Consider the following 23,629-nt stretch of genomic DNA (forward strand, 5'->3'; position numbering starts at 1 on the left):
CAAATTTGGTATTGCAGGTTATTCTTTTGTTCAATGTTATTATGTTTCCATTTGGCTCCGCAATATGTTTCACATTTTTGCCAATTTTGCAGGCTTTGCAGGAATTACATTTAGTAAAACCATTTTGTTGTTTGGTTAGCCAATTAGTTGTTTCTTCCTGGACGAAGTGGCTCTTGACAAGCATGTCTTTAAGTGATTTCGTTTTTTTATATGTTACTATAGGTCTTACTCCAACAAGTTTACCAATATCAGGGTCTTTTGTGATCAGGTGCCAATGTTTTTTAATCTTGCTCACAATGAGTGCACTTTCTTTGCTGTACGTAGTAATGAACCTGGGAACTTGTGTTTCGTCTCCAGTAGTGGGTTTGGTTCTAGGCATAAGAGTATCTGTTCTTGTTTTGGCATCAATTCTGGTCTTGTTCCGCTTTAGGATGGGTTCTGTATACCCTCTTTGTTTGAGCCTGCCCATGGATTCGTATATTTGGCTCTCTGCGTCCTCCGGTTTGGAGCAATTTCGCTTGAGTCTTATAAATTCTCCAAAGGGAATACTGTTCAACAAGGGTTTAGGGTGAAAGCTGGTTCCATGTAAAATGCTGTTGGTAGCCGTTTTCTTTCTATAAAGAGTTGAATGAATCTGATTGTTCTCGATATAGATCAGGGTATCAAGAAATGGAATTTTGGATCTGCTCATTTCGAAAGTGAACGATAGGCCAATCTCATTCTCGTTCAGTTTGTCAAAGTAATTTCGAAAATCCTCATCTGTGCCATTCCAGATGAGGAATAAGTCGTCGATGTAACGGACCCATAAAATAATTTTGTCCATTTCATCCTGATTGTCAGAGTTCCAGGCTATTGTCTTCTCCCACCAACCCATCGTGATGTTGGCATAATTAACAGAAAAGGAAATGCCCATCGCCGTTCCACACATTTGTTTGAAGAGTTCTTTGTTAAAACAGAAAATGTTGTTGGTAAGACATGTCTCAATCATATTAAGTAACATATGCGTGTGCTTCATTTCAGTTATTTTCCTTTGTTTAAGGAAGTAAGTGCAGGCTTGCATTCCCACTTCATGGCGTATTGACGTGTACAGGGACACAACGTCTATAGTGACTAATAAGTATTGGTTGTTCCAGGAAGTGCCATTCAGGATCCGGAGGAAGTCGCCGGTGTCCCTGATGTAGGAGCTCATACTCTGGGCAATGGGGGCAAGAAAGTGATCCACATATTCTGAGACATTTTCATACAGTGATTGACAGGAGGAGACTATCGGTCTGCCTGGTGGGTGGTTCAAAGTTTTATGTATTTTAGGTAAAAAATAGATGGTCGGTATGACCGGAAATTCATTGGTGAGAAATTTGAGTTCTTCATCATTGATTAAATTGTCTTTATGCCATCCTGTAAGTTTCGTCTCTAGTTCGTGTTGCATTTTGTTCATCGGATTGATGGTAATCCTGTTATAATTGATGGGATCATTTAATTGTCTGTATGCTTCAGCTAGATAGTCTGTAGTGTTTAGCAGTACAGTGTTGCCACCTTTATCCGCAGGTTTAATAGTTAAACTTTTGTCTTGCATCAGGTGTTTGATTGCTTCCCTTTCCTTTTTACTTAAGTTTTCTCTGTTGGTGTTGTTTCTAGTATTTCTGATTTTATTGAGTTCGTCAATAATGGCTTCACTGAATTGGTCAAAGCGGTTTCTAGGTGGCAAAACGGGGCAATACTTGGACTTTCTTTTTAACCCAGTGTTAGGTCTCTTATCCGTTTCAATTGACAGGTGGTCCAAAACTTGTTCTTCTGTCATTTCATCGTCTTCTAAATTATATAACAGGTCAAAAATATTTTTTAGATCCGTAGCTTGATCAATGTTGAGTAAAGGATCTGAATCAGGCGTGTGATCACCGTTGTGAGTGGGATCAGTTGGTGAAATTTTCGATATTTTATTGGCATGGACTTTAGCTAATTTAAGCTTGCGGACGTATTTGTACAGGTCTATTCGTACTTGTGTGTGGTCAAAGTGACTTTCTGGACAGAAAGATAATCCTTTGTTCAAAGCAGCAGTTTCTTCAGGTGTCAGTATATGATTTGAAAGATTGATAATTAGGTTAACATCGTTCATTTCCGGCTGCGTAGTGAGTATTGTCTTTTTGCGTTTTGCGCGTCTGGTTTTTCTTGTACTTGCGAGGCGTTCTCCCCTCGTCCTCGTCCGCGTCTTGGGTACCTTCCGCGGCCTCTGCCTCGTGTGAGTGTTTGATCTACATGCATGAGGCGCATTTCTTCTAAAAAATTGGTTTTTGGCCCCGGTGTGGCCCCAGCGTGTAATTCTCCCTCACTGAGGTCTGATTCGCTTGCCGTTGTGCTACCAGTGGCTCCCAATGTGTTCACTGGGTAGTTTTTCTTGAGTGTTTCAAAACGTTTAGCAAAAGTCAATATTCTGCCAAACCGGTAATCCTGTTCATCTCTGATGAATTTGCGCTTTTTGCGCTCTTGAATTTCATTTTCGTAGATTTCCAATCTTGATTCCATCTCTTTACGTAGTTTAGTAGTTTCTTCCACGTTTGTGTGGGTTTGTATTAATGTCTCCAATTCATCAAGCTGCTTAGTGATTTCAGTCAGATCGATTTGGGCGTGCTTGATTAGAATTCTCATCATATTCGCAGAGCATTGTGCATTGTTTTCTGCCCATTCCTCAAGAAGATCAATTTTGGTGTCCGGATGTGTGGGCATGGTGAAAATGCGTAACCCTCTTGGTACTCGCTTAACTTCTAGGTAGTTTTCAAGGGCGAGTATTTCCCAGCTCTTATTTATCTCCCTTCTATAAAGTTTTTCAGCTTTGTTAAATTGCTGCTTAATCGTGAGGTCAGCCGATGGGGTTGATGGAATTGGTTCTTTGGCAGCATCCCCTGTAGTACTCTCAGCAATTTTAAATAAAGTAGCCGCCGTGGTTGCTCGTCTACCTTTGCGGGCTTCCATCTTACTGTCTGTTTCTGTTCGAAAAACACACTTTGAGCTGTGTATGTGTGTATAGCTTTAATCAGTTAGCTCTCGATTCCCTGCCGGTTTGAGAGGAGGCCCCCGTTGTATGAATATACAAATCGGGTCGTGTGCGTCCAACTTCAAAAAAGGCCGCTTCGAGAAATGCGCTCAATAGTCAGGCATATGTTACTCACCTCGGAGAAGACTCCCGTAAAGGCGGCGTCCTTCGGCTCCGTCCTACGGCGCTTCGATCCAAGGTGAGCTGATTCTTGACAGCGTAAGGGCGCGCACTCTCGGGTGCTTCACGGATTCAAACTGTATCCAAATCAAAGGGATCCAAAACTCCGGGGCACTCTGTCAGCGGGTGCTCTGCATAACGGGCCGGATCCTGGCCACGGAAAACCACATTATTAATCCAAGGATGCGGCACTCGGGAAAGAGATAGTTTTAAACAGTGCTTTATTGATTTGCACAGCTCAACCAACGCGTTTCAGACTAACGTCCTTGATCACGGTTAGTGAGTCCTTCTTCTATGGCACTATATATACCACTAGCCCAGGTATGGCATTGTGGGAAATGTAGTGCATTCAAAACAAAGTTGTGTACAATTTTGTATCAAAAGAAAAACAATCATCTATTATGATTGACGGATAGATGGCAATCCTCTGCTGATGACATATGTGTCTTTATGAAAAAAAAATATTTGTAATATATGTATAGCTAAAATTTAATGGAAGAAGACATGGGCAAATAAGTGTCTAAATACAGTATTAGCATCAGCAGAGGATTGCGGTCGCGTGAGTTATAGTTGCCTGCACTAACTATAACGTGGAATTTCATTCGTTTTTTACGAGTGAAATGTACAGCTAACTATAACTTGTGTGAAACCTGTGGTTTTTTCAGTGAATTTGCAAGGTTTTTTAAATGCTAATTCCTAACTATAACGTGTGTGAAACCTATGGTTTTTTCAGTGAATATATATATATATATATATATGTAACTAAACCCAATTCATGAGTTCAGCAACCTCCAGGTTGCAACATAGAAACAGACCACTCGGTAGGTACGATTTGTAAGTGCTTTATTGAGGTAACAAATTATTCACAATTAATTCAGGATGCATGCCTTACGTCCACAACGCATTTCGACCGTTTGATCATGGTCTCGATCACTTGACTGCACTATGTTTCAAAGTGCTATTTAAACCCCTTCACCATCACTTGCACAAATAATTTATTGCAACGGAAGACAGACTCACATACCATTGGTTAACCAATTTGAATCCTGTTCCATGTAGACATTGACACAGTTATAAAAATATATTTAGTAAAACAATATCAGTGAAAACATTCAATAAACAATTGTTCATAAAATATGTAAAAACAACTACAGGCTAGTCAAAATGTTCACAAGTAATTTTATAAATTTTTGCACATTCATTATCATGTGATGTTTGACATTTCTTCTTAATAGCCCAAATGCCTCTCTTTGAAACATCAACATCAACATGAACATATTGTTGATCTGTGATATCGTACATACTCTATATGCGATAACCAGTCTGCACACATCATCTCCTCTTTTTTATTTTCTAAAGTGTTTCCGTATTGCTATTGCACAAAAGTCATAAAGTGGAAAAAAGTGCTGTAATGTGCTTAGTGCTTGAAAAGTGCAAGCACGTGCTATACATATGTACATTATTTCAGAAGCCTCATAATGATAATATTATTGTGAATAATCATATATTGATCCATATATGTTCGCTATTGTTTTGATATCAATTAATCCATACATATATATTCTTTCACACACTATAACGGCAAAACTTTATTTTGCTAATGTATCTAAGTGCATGTGCAAATTTGCAAGCTATTACATGTGTATATATCACTGAAAAAGCCTAGGGTTAATGGGACATTATAGTTATACAGTATATCACTTTCCATTACCTCTCATTTTGAACGTAAAACAAAACCCACTCAAATTCGCCACATATAGTTAATTTCCCCTAACTATAGCTTGAAGTGATTATGACCCAATATAATTCATCAGTCATAACATGTCCAGTGCAATCACTGATGACATTGCTGATGATATTAGTAATTATATCATACATGGCATAATTGGTGACATCACAAATCACATTACTGATTATATCAATTACAAAGTATGGCAGTGTACTTTGCAAATTTAATATAAATAAATATTTAGTTAGATGCTTTAGAAGTGCTAATTAAAAATAAATGTTTGAACTACGAAATTCTTTCTACTGAGGTGTGATGGTGATGCAAAGCCTTAAGTGACATTTAGTATAACACAGAGTACCCCCTCATGTGGCTCTGACTAGCTTAGTAAATCTGGAGTCATGTAATGCAGCACAATTTTCTGCCTTGTGCAACTCTGCTCTGGGAGGTTGCTCAATGGGTGAAGTGTGAGTGTTCCTACGCATCCCCAGATATAATTACATGAGTAATCCTCGGAATATGTCAAAATAGCATGCCTTCCCAAGTGAGGTGTAACAAGGAGAACTAGGTTTATTTCTCTTTGTTTCCTCTTTCTATGGATGTTGTATTCTGCAGCACACATACAAAGATGAATATGCCACAGAGGATTGTTTTGTCCTGGAAGGTGTCCCCTCATGCACAAAAACATTTCTGCCTTTAACACAGACACCCTCACCTCATATGGAAGGTTGCTTGTGTTGATGTGAGACTGCACTCAGTGCACCAACGCAGGAAGAGAGAACAAATGCACCATATCCTGATAGATATGCCATCTTTTTGGCTTCTCTTTGTCACACAATGCACTGCAGCAAGGTGTCTTGCTACATTGTGTTGCATTCCTAGTTCCTAAATCTGGCCCATACTTTTTCATGGAGCCGCCTGGTAGTAGATATGTGCTAGGTGAAACTAGTTGCTAGGACCATTTGTGCAGGTGTATCTTAACTGAAGACTTATTGTATCCTGTATACTAGTTGTCAAAACAGTTTTTTGAAATTGTTGTTTGTAACAGTTAATGAGTTTATATTTTATATTGTTAAAAAGACCATTCTGTTTTTTAGATTCTGTAAGTATGTCAAAGTTTATTAGTAATAGTGTTTCAATGGTGTCTCTTTTAGTGGTTAACTTACAGACTGTATTTTTTATGAGTGAAGTACAGCTAAAAACAAACTTGGAACCTTATGTAAAGCTGTATAATGTACTTTATTTAATTTTCTCGATGTTCACAGTATACATGTTAAGCTTCATATTAGTATTCTGTAAACATAGATGCATATCAAACTGATATGATGACAATACTTGTGTGAATGATGACATCAAAGTTTGCAATCAGTAATGTCACCAATGAGGTAATTTGAGAAGTCATTAGTGATGTCATCAATAATATAATTGATCATATCTTGACTGCTGTAATATGTGAGGTCATAAGTATTGTATGGGGAGATAGCAAGTTATAGTGCGGGTAGATGAACTGAACTATAACTGGTGAATTTCAGTAAATATTTATTTCAGTAAATGTCGGAGTACACAATGATACTTAATAAAAATGGACATAAAACATAACTATAAAGTCTTGTTAACCTTAGGTTCTCTCAACAACATATATATATTCACTGGCAATATAACTCTTTAAACTTACAAAACTGATGAAATTCCTGAATTATAGTTAGCTCTGGTAACTATAACTCATTTGCTATGGTAACTATAACTTGCACCCTACCATATACAGTTTTTCATCAATAAGTTAATTGCCAATGTTGCAATGATATTATTAATGATGAAATGAAGATGACATGAGTGATGCGGGGTAATTAGCAGTGCATACATGACTTTGTTAGGAGGAGGTTGTCTTTCATTCCCCCTTTGCACATGTATTGACAGATTCATCATCCTGTGGTCAGAACAGGAATAGGGTTAAAATGAATGATTTAAAATGACACTATTTGAGAATGACCATACCAGATCAAGAATGTTCCCTATACAGTGTGTATGTTTTTTTTTATATGTTGTATTAGATTTAATGAGTTAATTAAGTTGAAAAATAATTTGACTTCCAAGCATCCATTTGGTTTGGCAGCTCAATAGTTAAAATCTCCAAATATCAAAATATTGTTATATTTTACTAACAGAGAGCACACAATATCATAAAACTCCATAGGAAACTCAGTCTTTTAGTGTGGAGGGAGATAGACTACCATATTTGTTATTGGAAAGCTACCTATTTCTAAGTTAAATAGGATGAACTCTGATTATAATATTGGGTCTATTTCAATTCAAGACAAATTTCATTTACTTGAGACAAGAGATCAAACCCAAGGGCCAAAAAGCATTGACTTGCAATTTGTGAACCAGTCAATTTTGCAGACAGGCATCAGGGCTGCTGTGTCACACATGCATGGATAAACCTGCTACTTTAATGATGTTTTAGAGTGCCTGCATCTTCTAATCAGGAAACTGCCTTTATAAGGGTTTCCCCTCCCTTAGTTGTGGCATATTTAATGCAAAATAAATCCAAATGTGTATGGGGAATTATTGAGTTGCATCTCAAGGTGTTTCTATTTACAGATGCTTTGAATATTATATTAACTGTGCCAGACTTGTAAATTGGTAAACAAACGACCAAGTACATGTCATAACGATTGTTTATGAACAAAGAATTTTAACAGTAATTTCCCACTCACCCATGTCCATATGTTGCAGCTGCATTGCATTTCCCAATGTACCATCTAAAAGAAGGAAAGAGGCAACACTGGAAGTGAGGCAACAATAGGAAATGAAATGCAGCTGAGTATTCATATGAAAATGAAATTGCGTTGTAACTACTGATGTTCAAAAAACTATAACTTATTGTTAATTTTTATATGTGGCAAATATGCTGTTTCATCTATAACATTCCTAATCTTCAACAGTCTGTCTTATTTTGCATGACAGCTTTTAAAATAGCTAAAGTTCAGAAGTGTTTAGAGACATCCATTATTTAGAGCTTGCACAGATATCAGGAACTACACAGAATCTATTTCCATAATGACATTCAAATTGCTTTTAAGGCATTGCAATTAGGGTGGCACTGGGGATACTATTCTGAGACGACCATAGATAAAGCTCTTAATCAATAGTAAGTGGTCACTAGCACTTTTTAAATATTTTTACACACTCAGATTGATTAGAGACTCAGGGGGCCTGAATATTAAGAGTATTGCATTGTGGACTATTTTAGACCAATAGTACACAGTTTATGGTAAATAGACATTTATGACAGTGACGGTTGCTCAGATTATTTTACACCATTGTATTGACATGCCCCTCTTCATGCAGATGCATACTTTTAAGAGCTGGAATTATCATGATCATATTCCGCAACAAAACATTCTCTCTACAAAATGTGTGTATTCACATTCTTTCTTTAGGGACATTTTTTGCCGCTTAAGTACAATCAGTGGGTCTTTTTATATTTTATCTTCAAGCATATATAGTTCAAATGACAGGCTGACATGGATTTAGAGAGCAGTAATAATTTAGTATGTAGATCTGGCAAAATTCCTAATCCCACTTTAGTGACTCAACTCCTAGATGAAGTCAGTAACAAACCTTTGGTCTTATCTGCCATGAACATCGTCATTCTTGCCACTCTCACTGCTCAATTCATTGTACCCTTATTTCGTTTCTCAACTCACTTAAAGAATATATACTTTTACTTTATTGACAGAAATCACGCCATTATAATTCACATAGGAAAAGGTATTAATAAAAAAAATGTACCATGTTATGTCAAATGTGTCTCTCATTGATCATAAACCTTAAGTATTAGCAGCTTTAATTGATTGGAAAGTATGTTGCTATTATTTCAAGAGGCACACCAAGGTTACACGCAATTTTTAAACTGGGTGCTGTATATAAGAAAAGGTGGGTAGATGTCTTAACAGGCAATCATGTAACAGACCAAAATTGGGGAACAGTCTAATTCTTATTCCTCCATGAATTTTTCTCTTGTGAAATTGCACATGCTTCTGTAGAAGATTTGCATGACACTTTGAGTACACCCACATTATGTACATTTTTCTGCCACTCTTTTTGAGCAGTTTTTTTTAAGACATTAAGTTCCGTCCTGTGAATGTCTGTTGCAATAAATTGTTACCCAAAATCATTCATCCCTTTTATCTAGTGAGGCTCGGTCTTTAAACAGATCTGTTGTGCTGTAAAACTAGAAATAGTTTTAGTACACACATCAAGTTGCCTACATATTTATCAAGTGGTGTATTTCAGGCCATTTTATATGCTTGCCTATCAAACATTAAAGTAATATATTGGGCGTAGAGGGTGACAGCTTTCAATCCACTTACAAAATAAAAATTGTTTTCTAATGCTATGTTATTGCCCTAGGCTGAGGTTTGCCTGCATGCTGAGCTGCACTAGCGCTTCGCCTGAAATTGAAATTTGTGTTTTTTAACATTTATTTTTACATTTATATTATTGTTTATTCTCACCCTGTTTTAGATTTTAAATTTGTGCTACCTCAGTGCCCAGGTGCATCTCAGGTATTTTGACTCCCCGGTCCACCGCAGCAACCCCATGCTGATTGTGTGGAGGGAGTCGCTTTCTATTGCGAATCATTGAATTCTCACTTCCTGACGGTGCTATTTCGAGCGGCCATCATGGGAGAGTGACGCTCTAGTGTTTTTTACTCATCGCCCTATTTCAGGACAGCATGGCGCCGACATGCAGTGGACGCGCGCAGCAGGCACACCTAAGGCAAGCCCGTCTGAGCCCGTCCACGGCAGGATGGTGGCCAGGGTCAGAGATGCTGCCCGTTTTACTATCGGTCAAAGGTACACATATAGCCGCTCAGAGCTGATCTCCTTTAGGCCCCCACCCTATCTCCACTTGCCTTGCTCGACACTCCGGGATCCGATGGAGGATTATTTATGCTCGTGCTGTGGGTTTTCTTTAAATGCTGATAGTCCAACTAGCTGCAATAAGACCTGCAACTCTTACTCCTCATTCGCACCCGTTGTAGTGAAACTAAAAGCTGTGCTGTTAAACTGGAGATCCATGCCCAAACACGCACTGGATATTTTTCAGTCCATTGAAGACAATAACTGGGACTTTATGTTTCTTACAGAGACGTGGCTTCAGAATGACACTAACCCCGCTTTGACCTTAGCTATCCCTGAAAACTATGGCATAGTTTGTGCCAACAGGCAAAACGGGAAACTGGGTGGTGGAGTAGCTATTATTTATAAATCGCGATGGGAGATGACAGCCTCTAATTTTGATCAGTTAGATTAGATTCCATCGAGGGTTTATCTTTCTGTATTAGACTCTCGCCGTCCTCCTCCTGCTCTGGTTTGCTGCTTTATAGACCTCCTAATTCTAGCCTCAACCAACTCCCCAACCTGGCCGACTATATCTCCCAGGCTAGTGTACGCTATTCTATTTTTATTATGCTGGGGAATTTGAATCTGCATGTGGAGGATCTCTCCTGTCCTCATAGCTCCAGTTTTATCTCCACATAAGCTGGGTGCAATCTTATACAACAGGTATCCCATCCAACCCACAAATCAGGTCATATACTGGACCTGATTTGTACTAATCTAACTGAGATCATTGTTCACTCTCCGCTGCCAGTAGCTTGGTCAGATCATTTTTTGATCTCTTTTTTATTTCAGCTAACAAGCACTGGTAGAGTCACCTCTATTCCTAAAGAGTACGGTAGAAATTGGAGGAGAGTTACTCCAGAGTACCTAACACAACTTCTGGGGGACTCTATGTCCACTCTTTCTAGCGATCTTGATGACAGTATTTCAAATCTGAATAAGTGGGTTGTTGATGCGCTTGATTCCCTTGCCCCTTTGAAAGCAATACAATAACATAGATCTCTCCCCTCTGCTCCTTGGTATTCGGAGGGGCTCAGATCAAAGAAATCTGAATGCAAAAAACTAGAGCGTAGCTGGAGACTTGCCTACTCTGCGGTTAGTAAGGCAAGTTATCGTGCGGCGCTTAAAGAATACCGCAAACTTCTCATTGGAAACAAAAGAGACTTGCTTTCTGACCATAACAATAATGCCAAAAACACCTCTAGGGAAATTTTTTAAATTTTAAAATCAGTCACTGATCCTTCAGTGCTTGCCCATACCCATCCCCCCTCACAGAAGCTATGCAATAAACTCTCTGAGTTCTTCGATGAAAAAATCACGCTGATTTATGCCTCCTTTCCTGAGCCACGGGATGTATCCCAGACCCCTACGGATGATCATCCGAAGCTGATCCCCAGTATTGTGTTCTCAGACTTTGCTGATGTATCTGCGGAAGTCTCCCACCTTGAGTTGCAGAAGTGCAAACCAGGTTCCCCAAGCGACCCTTGGCCAGCTAAACAATACAGCGCTCTTGCAGAACTCCTCAATCCCCATTTGAACTCCATTTGGAACTCCTCACTAAGACAGGGTGTTACCCTGCAGTTTGGTAACATGCCTTTTTCTTACCCATCTTTAAAAAAGTGAATGCGTATCCAGATATTACTAGCAACTATAGACCTATTTCACTATTACCTGCCCCTGCTAAGGTTTTAGAAAAACTAGTGTATCAGCAATTAGCCGGCTATATAGAGACCAATGATCTTCTTCATGACTCTCAATCTGGCTTTTGTCCCGGCTATAGCACGGAATCTGCTTTGATTGAAATGGCTGATTCAATACGCTGGACGGTCGATGGAGGATCTAAGGCGGTGCTGGTGCTGCTGGACCTGTCAGCAGCATTCAACACCGTCTCCCATTCTATCCTCTTAAATCGACTGAGGGATATTTGCATCCAGGGAACTGTGCTGAACTGGCTATCATCTTTTCTATCAGAACGCAAACAACAGGTCCGGACCCACCCTTTCATTTCCCTTGTCAAACCCCTTAAATGGGGTGTGCCTTAGGGCTCGGCCCTAAGCCCACTTCTTTTTAATGTTTACTTGACCCCTTTGGCAGAATTGATCTCTAAAACTGGGATCAAAATTATATCTTATGCGGATGATACCCAGTTATTGTTCACCTTTCGGGATGTGTCTGCCTCCACTTTTGAGCAGCTAAACGAGTGCCTTAAGAATACTGCGGCCTGGATGGACCGTAACTTCTTAAAACTCAACGCGGATAAGACTGAGATCTTATTTTTTAACCAACAGTCTCCCCTTTCTTCGAAACTGTGGTGGTCTGATGAATTAGGCACTGCACCCATACCTAAGGACTCGATTAAGAATGTAGGTGTTAGATAGGACAAACATTTGTCCCTGGCTACGCAGGTCCAAACAGTTTCGGCTGCTCGCTTCGGCAAAATTAAAATAATCAGAAAATTCATTAATTATCTGCCCAATGCAACGCGTAAAACCGTGGTCCATGCGCTGATAACCTCCCATCTGAATTATGCAAATGGATTATATCTGGGTCTTTCGCTTGGCTTGCTCCGCAGACTGTACAAAATGCTGTGGCATGCCTGATCTGCGGGGTTCCGCTTTGTCACCACATTTCTCCATATTTACGCCAACTTCACTGGTTGCCCATTGCTAAGCGAACAGATTATAAGGCTTTGACCTTAGCTTTTCAGGCAGGTAAAGGCAAAGGGCCGCTCTACTTAAGGAGGAGACTCCGCCCTTATCATAAAGCCAGATTCTTAAGGTCAAATAACAAACACCTTCTTGTCAGCCCTCAGTTCTTAAAAGTTAGAATGGGAGGCAAATCCTTTGAAGTGGGTGCCACTCAATGCTGGAATCATTTATCTCTTCACCTACGCCTGATTCAGTCAGATCTTGAGTTCCGCAAATCTCTTTAAACCTGGCTATTTAGCCGAATCGACTAGTCGTGCTTTCACTTCTCCTGTTCTCTGTCTGCTACAGTGCTGTGACACCCCGTTGGGGGTAACTGTGTGCTTAATAAAATTATTTTATTATTATTATTTGGAATGGGTATGATAAATGCCCTTTAATTGCAATGTGGTTATTGTCTGTAAATCAAAAAAGTTTACTTTTCTGGGCTATTGTGTTACTTCATAGAATGGATTACAACTAATCCAAACATACACTATCCCCATTTAAAAAAGGGAAGTCTGGGGCGTGTCCAAGATGGTGACCGCATAGGACGTGTTTAGCGGTCTCTCTGGCCCGCCGCTCCTTATAGCTTTGTTATTGCATCCCGTCCGCTGCTCCACAAGGCGGGGGACACAAATAAAACATTGCCGACAACTTGCTACTGCCTGAGGGGCCATCAGACAGGGGACCAGGGAGCTGAGGCCTATGGTGTGGCAGTGCGGCACCATGGTCTCCCTGAGGGCTGCCAGAAATCAGTAAGTGGGCCTCCCCCGAGCTGCGAGGACAGGTCGCGGCAACGTTGCAGCGGAAGGCCTTCACCCCGCTCCCCCAGCTGCAGTGGCGGATCTCGCACGGCACGGGCCCGGCCTGACAAGCGGCCTGGTGGTAAGTAGCACACACGGGGCAGAGACCCAGAGGCCCTGGAGAGCTTCACCCGTAGGGCCCAGCAGTCATTGGCCCACCCGGCACAACGTGAGCGGCTGCCTGGTGGGGGATCGGGATGACCACGCTGCCCCCCTGCCAGCATCGCCTGCCTCTGTGGAACGACCTACAAGACTACCCCAGGGCCGTAGCTTCTGACTGGGAACAAGACACAGTACGACAGTGCCAGCTCTCTTGGAGCAGGTTAAGAGTGCTTGCTGGGGCCTGAGGGACACCGGGAGGAGGAGTTCCCATCGCTGTGAAGGCTGCCCGGTAGTCCAGCGTGCACCGCCCCCCAGCCGGTTCCCCCAGCTACGGTCACGGTTGCCACCAGCGTGGGTCCGGACTGGCGTGCGGCCTGGTGGAAGGGGCCGTGGAAGCAGATATCGGGAGCAGAGGCGCAGGCGGCTCACCTGAGACGGAGACCCCGGGGCCCTGAAGAGCTTCACCGGTAGGGCCCAGCAACCACCGGTCCACCCCACACCGCGAGAGCGGCCGCCTGGCGAGCCCATGTCGACATCCGATGAGTGAGCAGAGAGGGACTGGGGCGATCACGCTGCCCCCTGCCAGCACCCACAGGCCCCGTGGCACGACCCAGAAGACTACCCCGGGGCCGACACTTCTGCCTGGCAGCAAGAGATACTACGATAGTGCCGACAATCTTGGAGCAGGGTGTAGCGTTTGCTGGGGCCTGCGGTACACCATGTGGAGAAGTCACTATGGCAAGGGCCCACACTTTTCAGTGCACTGAGCGGAGCGGCTGGCGGCATCCGTGGAGGCTTCTGTGGACGCAGTGGGTGGCTCTGGTGGGGGGCCTGCAGGACTCTTGAGTCCCCCAGTCCGGCGGAGCCACAGTCACCAGCCCCCAGAACCTGTCTCCCCATGCCCCATACCCCATCACTGCCAGAGAGGTGTTTGGCCCTGAAAAGGGGGATACCTGTCTCACCTGCGGGAGCCCAACGGCCAGAGGCAGACACCACACGGCCCTACATGGCATCTGCACGGCCCAAGAAGGATCGCTCCGTGAAAGACATGCTGCAGTCTAAGGCAGCGAATCAGGGGGCAGGGTCGTCGGCGGGTCTGCTGGACGGAGTGGATGCACCGGCCACGAAGGCCTTCATGACGTTGCTCTTCTCGGAGCTCAAGGAAGATCTCCAGGAACTCAAAGACCAATTGGCAGTGGATCTCTGGGAGGTAGGCCGCGATGTCTCAGAGATTGGGGACCGAGTGGCGATGCTGCAGCAGCACGAGAATGGGCGCGACGAAGAAATGGAGAAGATGCAACAAGAAATATTGCTCCTCAAAAGCTAATACATTGAGCTCCAAGGGCAGGTGGAGGACTTGGAGAACCGCTCTCGCCACAATAATATATGCATCCGAGGCGTGAAGCAGGGGGCTGAGGAGAGAGACTTCGGGAAATTTGTCCAGGCCCTCTTCCAACACATCCTGGGCCCGTAGCACACAACCGAGGTGCAGATCGACAGGGTTCACTGTGTGGGCCCACCCCACCACAACGCTGCCCACCACTGGACATCCTAGCATGTGTGCTCAATTTTGAACTGAAAGAAATTATCCTCCACAAAGCCAGAGACACACATCCTCTGCAGTTTCGTGGACACACTCTGCTCCTCTTTCAGGACCTGTCCGCTGTCATCCTGCTTAAGCGGAGGGAATTTCGGCCGATCACCCAACATCTGAGGGAGAAGGGGATTTCCTATGCGTGGGGACATCCCTTACGCATTATCTTCAAATTTGAAGGCAAATTACGGCAACTGTGATCACTACGAGAGGCCACCGACCTCCTGGGCCTTTCTCCTCCAGATTCAGCCCGTCAGCAAACCACAACTATCGCCAATGGAGGCAGACCGGGCCGCTGGCAAGTAGTGGGCAAGTCCTCCTCTCCGTCTCATAGACCTGACCCAGTGGCAATAGCGAAAGGGAAGATGTTCTGGCCTTACTGACTGGCAGCCCTGCGCACCCGTCTCCCGCCTGATACTGGTGTCTGGATCACCTCTGGAAACCTCATTGTGGCAGTGCCGGAGGGCTGCTGCTTCCCTGCTTTCATGGACCTAAGCAGACACATTATCCCGGGACTGTGTCAACCTGATGGACTTTTGTTATTCCCGCACTGTTGCAGCTGTTCCTCATTTGGTTTCAGTGTAGCGAATATTGTTGTCTTGTTCTTGGGGCTGTTTTTTTTTTGTGGGATAGGTTGGGTTCTCTCCCCAGTGAGCCTTTTCTCCTTTACACTCACCCCGGTCTGGTTGTGCGGTCCTCCCTCCTCTTTGGAGCTCTTTTTAGTACTCTGCCCCCATAATGTAGCCTGAGACCCCATGGTAGCTTACTTGGTCCCTTCCTTCCAATCTGGATCTTAATGTAGTTAGCTTTAACGCCCGAGGTCTTAATAATCCTACTAAGTGGAAGGTGGTCCTTTCTTTGCTTGAAAACTCTGGGGGCGATATTTGTCTTATCCAAGAAACCCATGCACCATGGTCACTTCCCATATCAGTCCTGGTCTTCTGGCAATATTAAACGGGGAGGGGTGGCTATTCTGTTTTCCAAACACTTCAGAGTTTCTGTGGAGGGGCCTGTCGTGGAGATCAAGGTGCACCGATTAGCGTTGCCCTTCCCCTTGAGTTCCTCTTCCTGCACTGTGGCCTCCATTTACTTCCCTAATGACCGTCCGGAGAGGTTCTTGTTGGATGCCTGTGCTGACGTGCTGCACACTCCCGATCCTATGGTGGTGGTAGGGGGTGACCTCAATTTAGTGATGGATGCAGGGCTGGATTGCTCTGGCTTGCGGGTTGGGGGCACGGGTGCTTTGTCTGCGAGAGGAGGTGACTGGCTGAACGATGTAGGGATTAAGGATGCCTGGCGCTGCTTGCACCCTGACGAATGGGATTTTTCTTATTACTCAGCAGCACACAAGACATATGCCCATCTTGACCATTTCCTTGTTACACCAGCCGCTTGGGCCTATGTCACAGACTCCACTATTGAAGCCCGGTCCCTGTCTGACCACCCACTTATTACTCTGACCCTGCGCCTCCCTGCTGTGGGCCCTTCTCCCTCTTCAGGCTGGCAATTGAGAGACTCCCTACTTCGATCCCCGGACATGGTAGAAGACATCAGGCGTTGTCTAACCAACTACTTAGCAACCAATGATGGAGGTTCCACACCACTCTCCTCAGTGTGGGAGGCACTCCAGTTGATTGCAAGGGGGGCTTTTATTGCCAAGGCGGCCCACGAGAACAAGGTCAGGCAGACCAAGCGCACAGATCTCGAAGCTACTGTTAGAGAATTAGAAGCCATTCACAAGCGTACTGTTGCTCCCAGAATCTGGCGGCAGCTGGAAAAGGAGCGCCTCCAGCTCCAGAGTCTAGATATTGACCGGGCTGCACATGCGGTGGTCCGCTTGAAGCACAAATACTTTGTTGGCCCCAATAAGGGCAGCCGCATGTTGTCTCACTGCCTGTGTAGCCAGCAAGAAGTGCACTCTGTCAAAACATTTCAGGATGAGGGTGGACAGAAGATAACAGATGATGCTGGTATAGTGTCAGCCTTCCGATCGTTCTACCAAACTCTCTACGCTGCTGATTCCTCCATGCTGCCTGACCCTAATGAATATCTGAGAGACGTGGCGGTGACCCCTCTGCCAGAGGGTGAAGCCGAAGCCCTAGAAGCTCCTATTCGCACTGATGAAGTGATCTCTGCTATCGACCCGGCTGAAAGTTCTGAAGGCCCGGGGCCAGATGGCTTCATCGCTCTCTTCTACAAAACCTATTGAGTAGAACTCGCCCCACTGCTCACCAGACTGTTTAACTCCTTTGCTGATGCAGGGTCCCTTACAGCCTCCATGCTACAGGCCTCTATCTCGGTCATCCCCAAACCAGGAAAGGACCCAAAACTTTGGAATTCATACCGGCCAATTTCCCTGTTAAATATTGACGCAAAGCTGTTCTCAAGCATTCTGTCGCACAGGCTGAATTCCTGAATGCCGGGTTTGGTCGACCCGTACCAGTCGGGCTTCATCCTCGGAAGACAATGTGGAGACAATACCAAGCATATCTGCCATTTAATTGATAAAGTGCAGTGGTCCAAAGAGGAAGCCATCCTGCTAGCGGTTGACACAGAAAAGGCTTTCAACCGTGTTCATTGGCCATACTTATTCGCTACTTTCCAGCGTTTTGGGTTGGGGCCCCGCTTTCGGCACTGGGTAGCAAGCATCTATAGCGCCTCGCAGGTGACTATCCGGGTCAATAGTATACTTTATGATAACTTTGCAGTGAGGCGAGGGACAAGACAGGGATGTCCCCTCTCCCCTCTGCTGTTTGCCCTTTATATGGAGCCTCTGGCTCAACGTCTCCGAAACAACCCTATGACACAAGGTATCCCATTCGGGTTAGATCGCCACATCGTCAGCCTCTATGCAGATGATGTAATTTTCTCGGTAGCGCACCCCTTGACCTCCCTGCCGGCTATTGTGGATGACCTGCAGACTTTCAGACAGATTTCCGGCTTTAAAATTAACATGCAGAAGTCTCAGGTACTTAACCTTACCACGTGCCAGCCAACAGTTGACCCCCTTCGGACTCGCTTTGCCTTTGATTGGGTGGCGGATGGTATTACATACCTCAGATTGGTCCTTCACAAAAGTCTTGCCAAAACAGCGGAGGTGAACTACTCTACCCTAATATCTCGAATTCACGCAGACCTGACCTAATGGCGGCACCTGCCCCTAACTTGGTTTGGGAGGTTGTCCGCTGTTAAAATGAATGTACTGCCAAGGGCCCTGTACCTGTTGCAAACACTACCACTAGAGCCCCCGCCACATGCGTTGCACCAAATTCAGACAGCGATCGAGCGTTTTGTCGGGGGCCCGATTTCACCTAGTCTGCAGAAGACTCTGCTTCAGCGACCCAAGAAGAAGGGGGGTCTTGCCTTCCCTAACATTACTCCCTATTTCCAAGCCTCACTCTTACGATATCTGGTAGAATGTGATCGTCCCATGACAGAGAAATACTGTGTCTTCATGGATCAGACGGTAGCGGGCCACCATATCTGGCGTGACGCCTGGCTGCTGAGATCGGCACAAGCCTTGGGACTCTAGTCCTCGCTGGTCACGCGCCGCACAATGCTCACTTGGGACAGGGTTTCTCAGAGGGCCAACCTAACCACGGTCCCCTCACCCCTGTCCCCTCTTTCCTCAAACCCTGCCTTCCCACCTGGGATGGACAATAAGCTCTCATCGCGCTGGTTAGAAGGGGGTTGTAAGCGCCTCGGGCACCTGTTTGATCTCCAAGATCTTATCCCCTTTAAAGAACTGCAATTGGACTATAATCTCCCCACCACCGATCTTTTCCTTTACTCCCAAATGACACACTGAATCTCTGGGGCGAGATGCGCTCTCATGCTCTTCGACCGATGATGCCGTTTGAGAAGTGGCTAATTAGCAAGAAAGATGACCAAAGACTTATCTCTGAAATATACTCCTTTCTCACAAAGGCCATCCCGAAAGCCTGCACAGCGGGGCAGAAACGTTGGGAGGCGGAATTGGGGCGCACATTGCCTGATAAGGAATGGGAGGATGTTTTCTATAGGTCACACCACACCACACATTCCATGGGTCATGCCAAAACGGCTTTTAAGATTATGTCATATTGGTACTACACCCCCAACCGACTATCTAAGTGGCAATCCTACTGTGACGGCCTTTGCTGGCGGGGCTGCAGAAGCCCCGGAACACTACTCCATCTGCTATGGCACTGCCCAAAGCTTACTCGCTATTGGGAGAGGATCTTGGATGATATTGATAAGGCTTTCAACACCTCCATTCCCAGGCTTCCGGCTTACACTCTATTAGGCTTACCCAATGCACTAACCTTTCCCCTGAGATCTATTAGAGGGAGACAGATGGCGCTTGCGTTGAATGCTGCACAGTGGGTAATACTGGCATGGTGAAATCTGACAGGGTCCCGGATCATGCATAGTGGCTGCACCAACTCTGGAGTTTCTTGGGGATGGAGAAACTCTCTATGGCAGCTGTGGGGAAGAGCAGAGACTACGCAAAGACCTGGGCCCCCTTCATAACTATCCTCTCCGCTGAATTCCGGGAACTGACCTGCCCTCACTATCTCCGCATCTTGAAGTTAATCCCCGAGGACACAGCTACGGCCCAGTGAGGGTGCATGTCACCGGACTTCCATATCTCCATAGCATAGTGGAATCCCACAACATACAGGGCACATAGGCTGTTACATATCCTTTCTTTGTTCTTGCTCACTGGGGAGAGAGGGAGGGGGAGGGATTGGATATTGCCTTTTTCCTTTTGGTTTCCTTTTTCTTTGTTCTGTGTTCATAAGCGGAATACCATTCTGGTCAGGTTCACCCACTAACAGTACGAGCGGTCTGCTGTCCTCCCTCCTTTTATACGCGGCCGGCCCTATTGGGTTGTAGGTGACATGCTGTGTTAATTTTTTTTGCGGGGTAATACCTTTATCTTTGTCGTGCCACCATGACCAGACCAATTCTAGCCGGCCCGCTGGGTTGTAGGCGACTTGGTCCTGTTTGCCTTGCGTTGTATTCTGCCAATAAAAAACAGATTTAATACTAAAAAAGGGAAGTAATGCCAAATCCCATGACATAATGAAGTATTGCCTGACATGCTTGGTTGAAGATTTTTTCCAGGACTAGGGAACCATTACATGATGAAACCATTCCCGGGAACAATTGAATATTTCCCTCAGTTGGAACCTTGGCTTTGGCTTGATTAATTGCTGATCAAAAACTGCAATTATTAAGTGAAATTATTAATCTAAAGATATGGAGAAGCTGATTAGAGAAAATTACTTGCATTTCAAGCACAACACTGCCAAATAAAAGAAGTCTAGTATTTAATTCAAAGGGAATGAGAGTAAGAGAGTAGGCTTACTCTAATCAGGTTTGAACAGTGGAGATCAATAAAAAAAGAACCCTCAATTAATAAAATCTAACAAGATTGTAAATAGAATTAAAGATGAGTGGAACACGAGGAACCCATTAAACTTGGAGTCTCATTTGAAGTTTGGTGGGTGTGGAACATTCTTCAAAAATGTGGCAAAAATCTGTACTGTTACATTCTTACCTCACTCTATTTATAGTTGACAGAACAGCCATGTTTCAGGCAGTCAAACTTATGCTGGCTCTACTGTAGGAAACCTATGACCGACTGCCTGTTTGATATGTTGCTGTTGGAAAAAGTATATCAGACCCATTTAGAGGTGAATATATGAACATTTGCACTGTTTGAAGTTGACGGTCCCAAACAGGAAAAAAAGTCATGAGCCCACACACTGAATGGAAACTTGAATTCTCATGGACACTTCTTATTTTTGTTTTTCAATGGCAAATGTTTGTTTTGTCAGTTTGTTTTTTAAAAAAGATAAAAACTTTCCTAAGCTGCAATATTAAACATTGTGCCTGCTCAGAAAAGTTTCAGTGGTTTCCGCGGGGCTCTGTTAAAAGCAGCGTGATCTTCCCCTGCCTCGCAGAAATCAAAAAGGCTTGGCTCACTAAGATTTTGTAAAAGGCTTGCAGCACTTTTTTGGCACAACGTGGACACAAATTTATTTTGGGATTTTGAAAGTCACAAAGCCCAATTTGGGTAGCTTTGTTAAAAAAAAAGAAGTATTGCAAGGCAGTGAACAGCGCTGGTTTACAGTTTTGCAGCAGCCACATACAAAACCAGATCATTGCCAAAGACGTGGCCGGGCTGCCCGCCAGATTCGGAATTTCCACCTGTCTGGTGGTCTTTTTTTGGCATTCCCACTTTGGTGCTTCTAAAAATGGGAACCTCAATGGGAACGCTCAAAACAGTTCCTGCACTGCATGGACTGTCAAGTTCATGCTGTGCATCCACATGGAATGAGGCACCAGGGGGCCTGTTTGCTTTCCGCCATGATATTCATGGAGGAGGAACCACCATGAAAACTGTGGTGAAGAGGACACTTGTAATATGCTTGACAGGACTGTGGCTGTTCCGCCAAGTATATTACTGCCTCTACACTGCCACACCACCACCAGGGAACGGTGGTTCCCTGGCAGATGCGGCAGGGTAATGATGATCCAACCACCCTAATTGTAATAGGCTGTTGGGAGACCGCCACCGCCACTCCCACGAGAGTCTGGTGGTCCATGGACCACCAGATTCATAATCAAGCCCTTATTGTGCCACCACTTAAGTGACTACTGAAAACATGACTCTAGGCCTGCCAATGCAGCCTAGCTATGCAGTTTTAAAACTTAAAATTCCATCAGCTAATTACAACCCTTTAGCCAGGCCTAAGTCCTCCTTTTTAATACCTATAAGTCAAAAGGCCTTAAATGCACATAGATCAGGGTGAATGGTATTTTACAAGTAGGACATGTGTTCATAGTTAGTACTTGTCCTGACAAACTTGTTTGCCACTGTGGCAAGTCTGGCTCTCCCATAGAAAATTCTGGGTTACATAGTAACACTTCATAATATAGAACTTCAGTTTGGGAGGAGTTAAAACCATGAACCATGGACTCAAATAAATAGGAATATAAAATACAATCTGATGACAATGTTCGATTTGAAATTACTATTTTGAAATGCCACCTTTAGAAATGTTTTACTTTCCTGCCTAAAGTCTCTAGTAGTTCTTTCAGAGATAATCCCCCTGTGTCCCCGTCAGCCTGCTAGGCGGTGTGAATGACTCTCAGGAAAGAGAACAAGGTGGCCTTGATTGGAAGGAGATGTGACCTCCTCCTGACAAGATGGATTGGGGATATGCCCACCAACTGTGTAAATTTGTTGTCCCAGGGGCCAGAATAGCACCAATTTCAGTAGAGTTCCCAGAACTGGTTTGGTGATGAGGGGTTTTCGTTTCCCTGGATACACATAAGGGATGTGCCCAGGGCTCAGAGAAAATAAAGAAAGATTCTGTCATGGTGGGTTTAGGCAGATCAGCTCACTGTAAGATTGGTTAGGTTAGGCCTGGGCAGTGAACTTCTCTCCGTTCGCGGAGTTTTCTGTACTGCGCATTCCGCGAAGCTCGCGGAGTGCAGAAAACTCCGCTTCACGATGTGCAGCGCAGGTTTTTCCACGCTCGTGATCGCAAATGGTAAGTTCGCGGTCGTAAACGGTAAGTTTGTGAGCTGCCGCTCGGGTAGAAATTCTACAGGAATATCAACACAAACTGCAGTTCACACTGCACCCCGCCACTCGCGGAACTTCACAGAGCTTTTTTGTAACTTCACAGAGTTCCACGTAGTAAAACTCTGTGAACTACGCCCAGGCCTAACTAGGGTCAAAATCCCAGAAAGTGATGTCAAAGTGGGTAGGGTTGCTCATGGGAGCTTTTTCCCTATGGATTAGGGAGTCACCTCCACCCACAATTATGAGTGGGTAGAAGTCACTGAGTTTTACTCCATAGAATTCAGGGGAGTTAAATGAAAACTATGCTAGATTCTGCAACAGAGTTCAGTGAATGTGAACTGTAACCTTGAACTTAAACATGAGATCATGGCAATATTAATCGGCCGACTACAACAATGCAAATTCATAAGATCATATTAACCAGCAACCTAAACAGGATTCCTGAAACAAAAAAGAGAAAGAAAAAGGTGCCCAAAGATAAATATATGTCCTCTTTACACAGGAGGAAAGGAAGGGTTACCTCATTTGCGGACTGTCTCCTCCGTTCCGGTCACCGTACCCTTTTCTTCCCCGTCCTGTGGGTCCATCTCAGATAAGATTTTCTATCTTCACATATATTTATCTTTGGGCACCTTCTTCTTTCTCTTTTTTGTTTCAGGAATCCTGTTTAGGTTGCTGGTTAATATGATCTTATGAATCTCTCAAATGTCATGTGTCCTTATATAACAATGTAGCAGTGCCCTGTTTATATCATTCAATTTTGCTGCCTTGAAACATACAGTTGAATAGTGTATGAAGATAATTACATGGGCACTATGCCACCAGTATTTTGTATGCTATAGCACTAAGCTGTTTTCATTGCATACACGCTATTGTGGGGAGATTACCTCATATGCTATTATTGTAGCCTTATAGCATGATCTTTGCGTTTATTTTGAGGCACTATTGTCAAATGTGCATGTATGCCATTGGTGTGTGCAAATAATTCATGGGCAATATGCCGCAAATACCTTTATT

The 23,629-nt window shown here is 44.1% G+C and overlaps 1 protein-coding gene across 1 annotated transcript in view; it reads right to left on the reverse strand.

Moving 5' to 3' along the window:
• LRP1B (LDL receptor related protein 1B) overlaps positions 1-23,629 on the reverse strand; it is a 3,634,433-nt gene that overhangs the window by 456,068 nt on the left and 3,154,736 nt on the right. The window contains exon 67 of the mRNA XM_085647014.1: positions 7,652-7,696. Coding sequence (XP_085503140.1) covers positions 7,652-7,696 — 45 coding nt within the window. The remainder of the gene's footprint in view (positions 1-7,651; positions 7,697-23,629) is intronic.

Source organism: Triturus cristatus, chromosome 3_2, assembly GCF_964204655.1.
Source record: "Triturus cristatus chromosome 3_2, aTriCri1.1, whole genome shotgun sequence".
NCBI classification, from domain to species: Eukaryota; Metazoa; Chordata; class Amphibia; order Caudata; family Salamandridae; genus Triturus; species Triturus cristatus.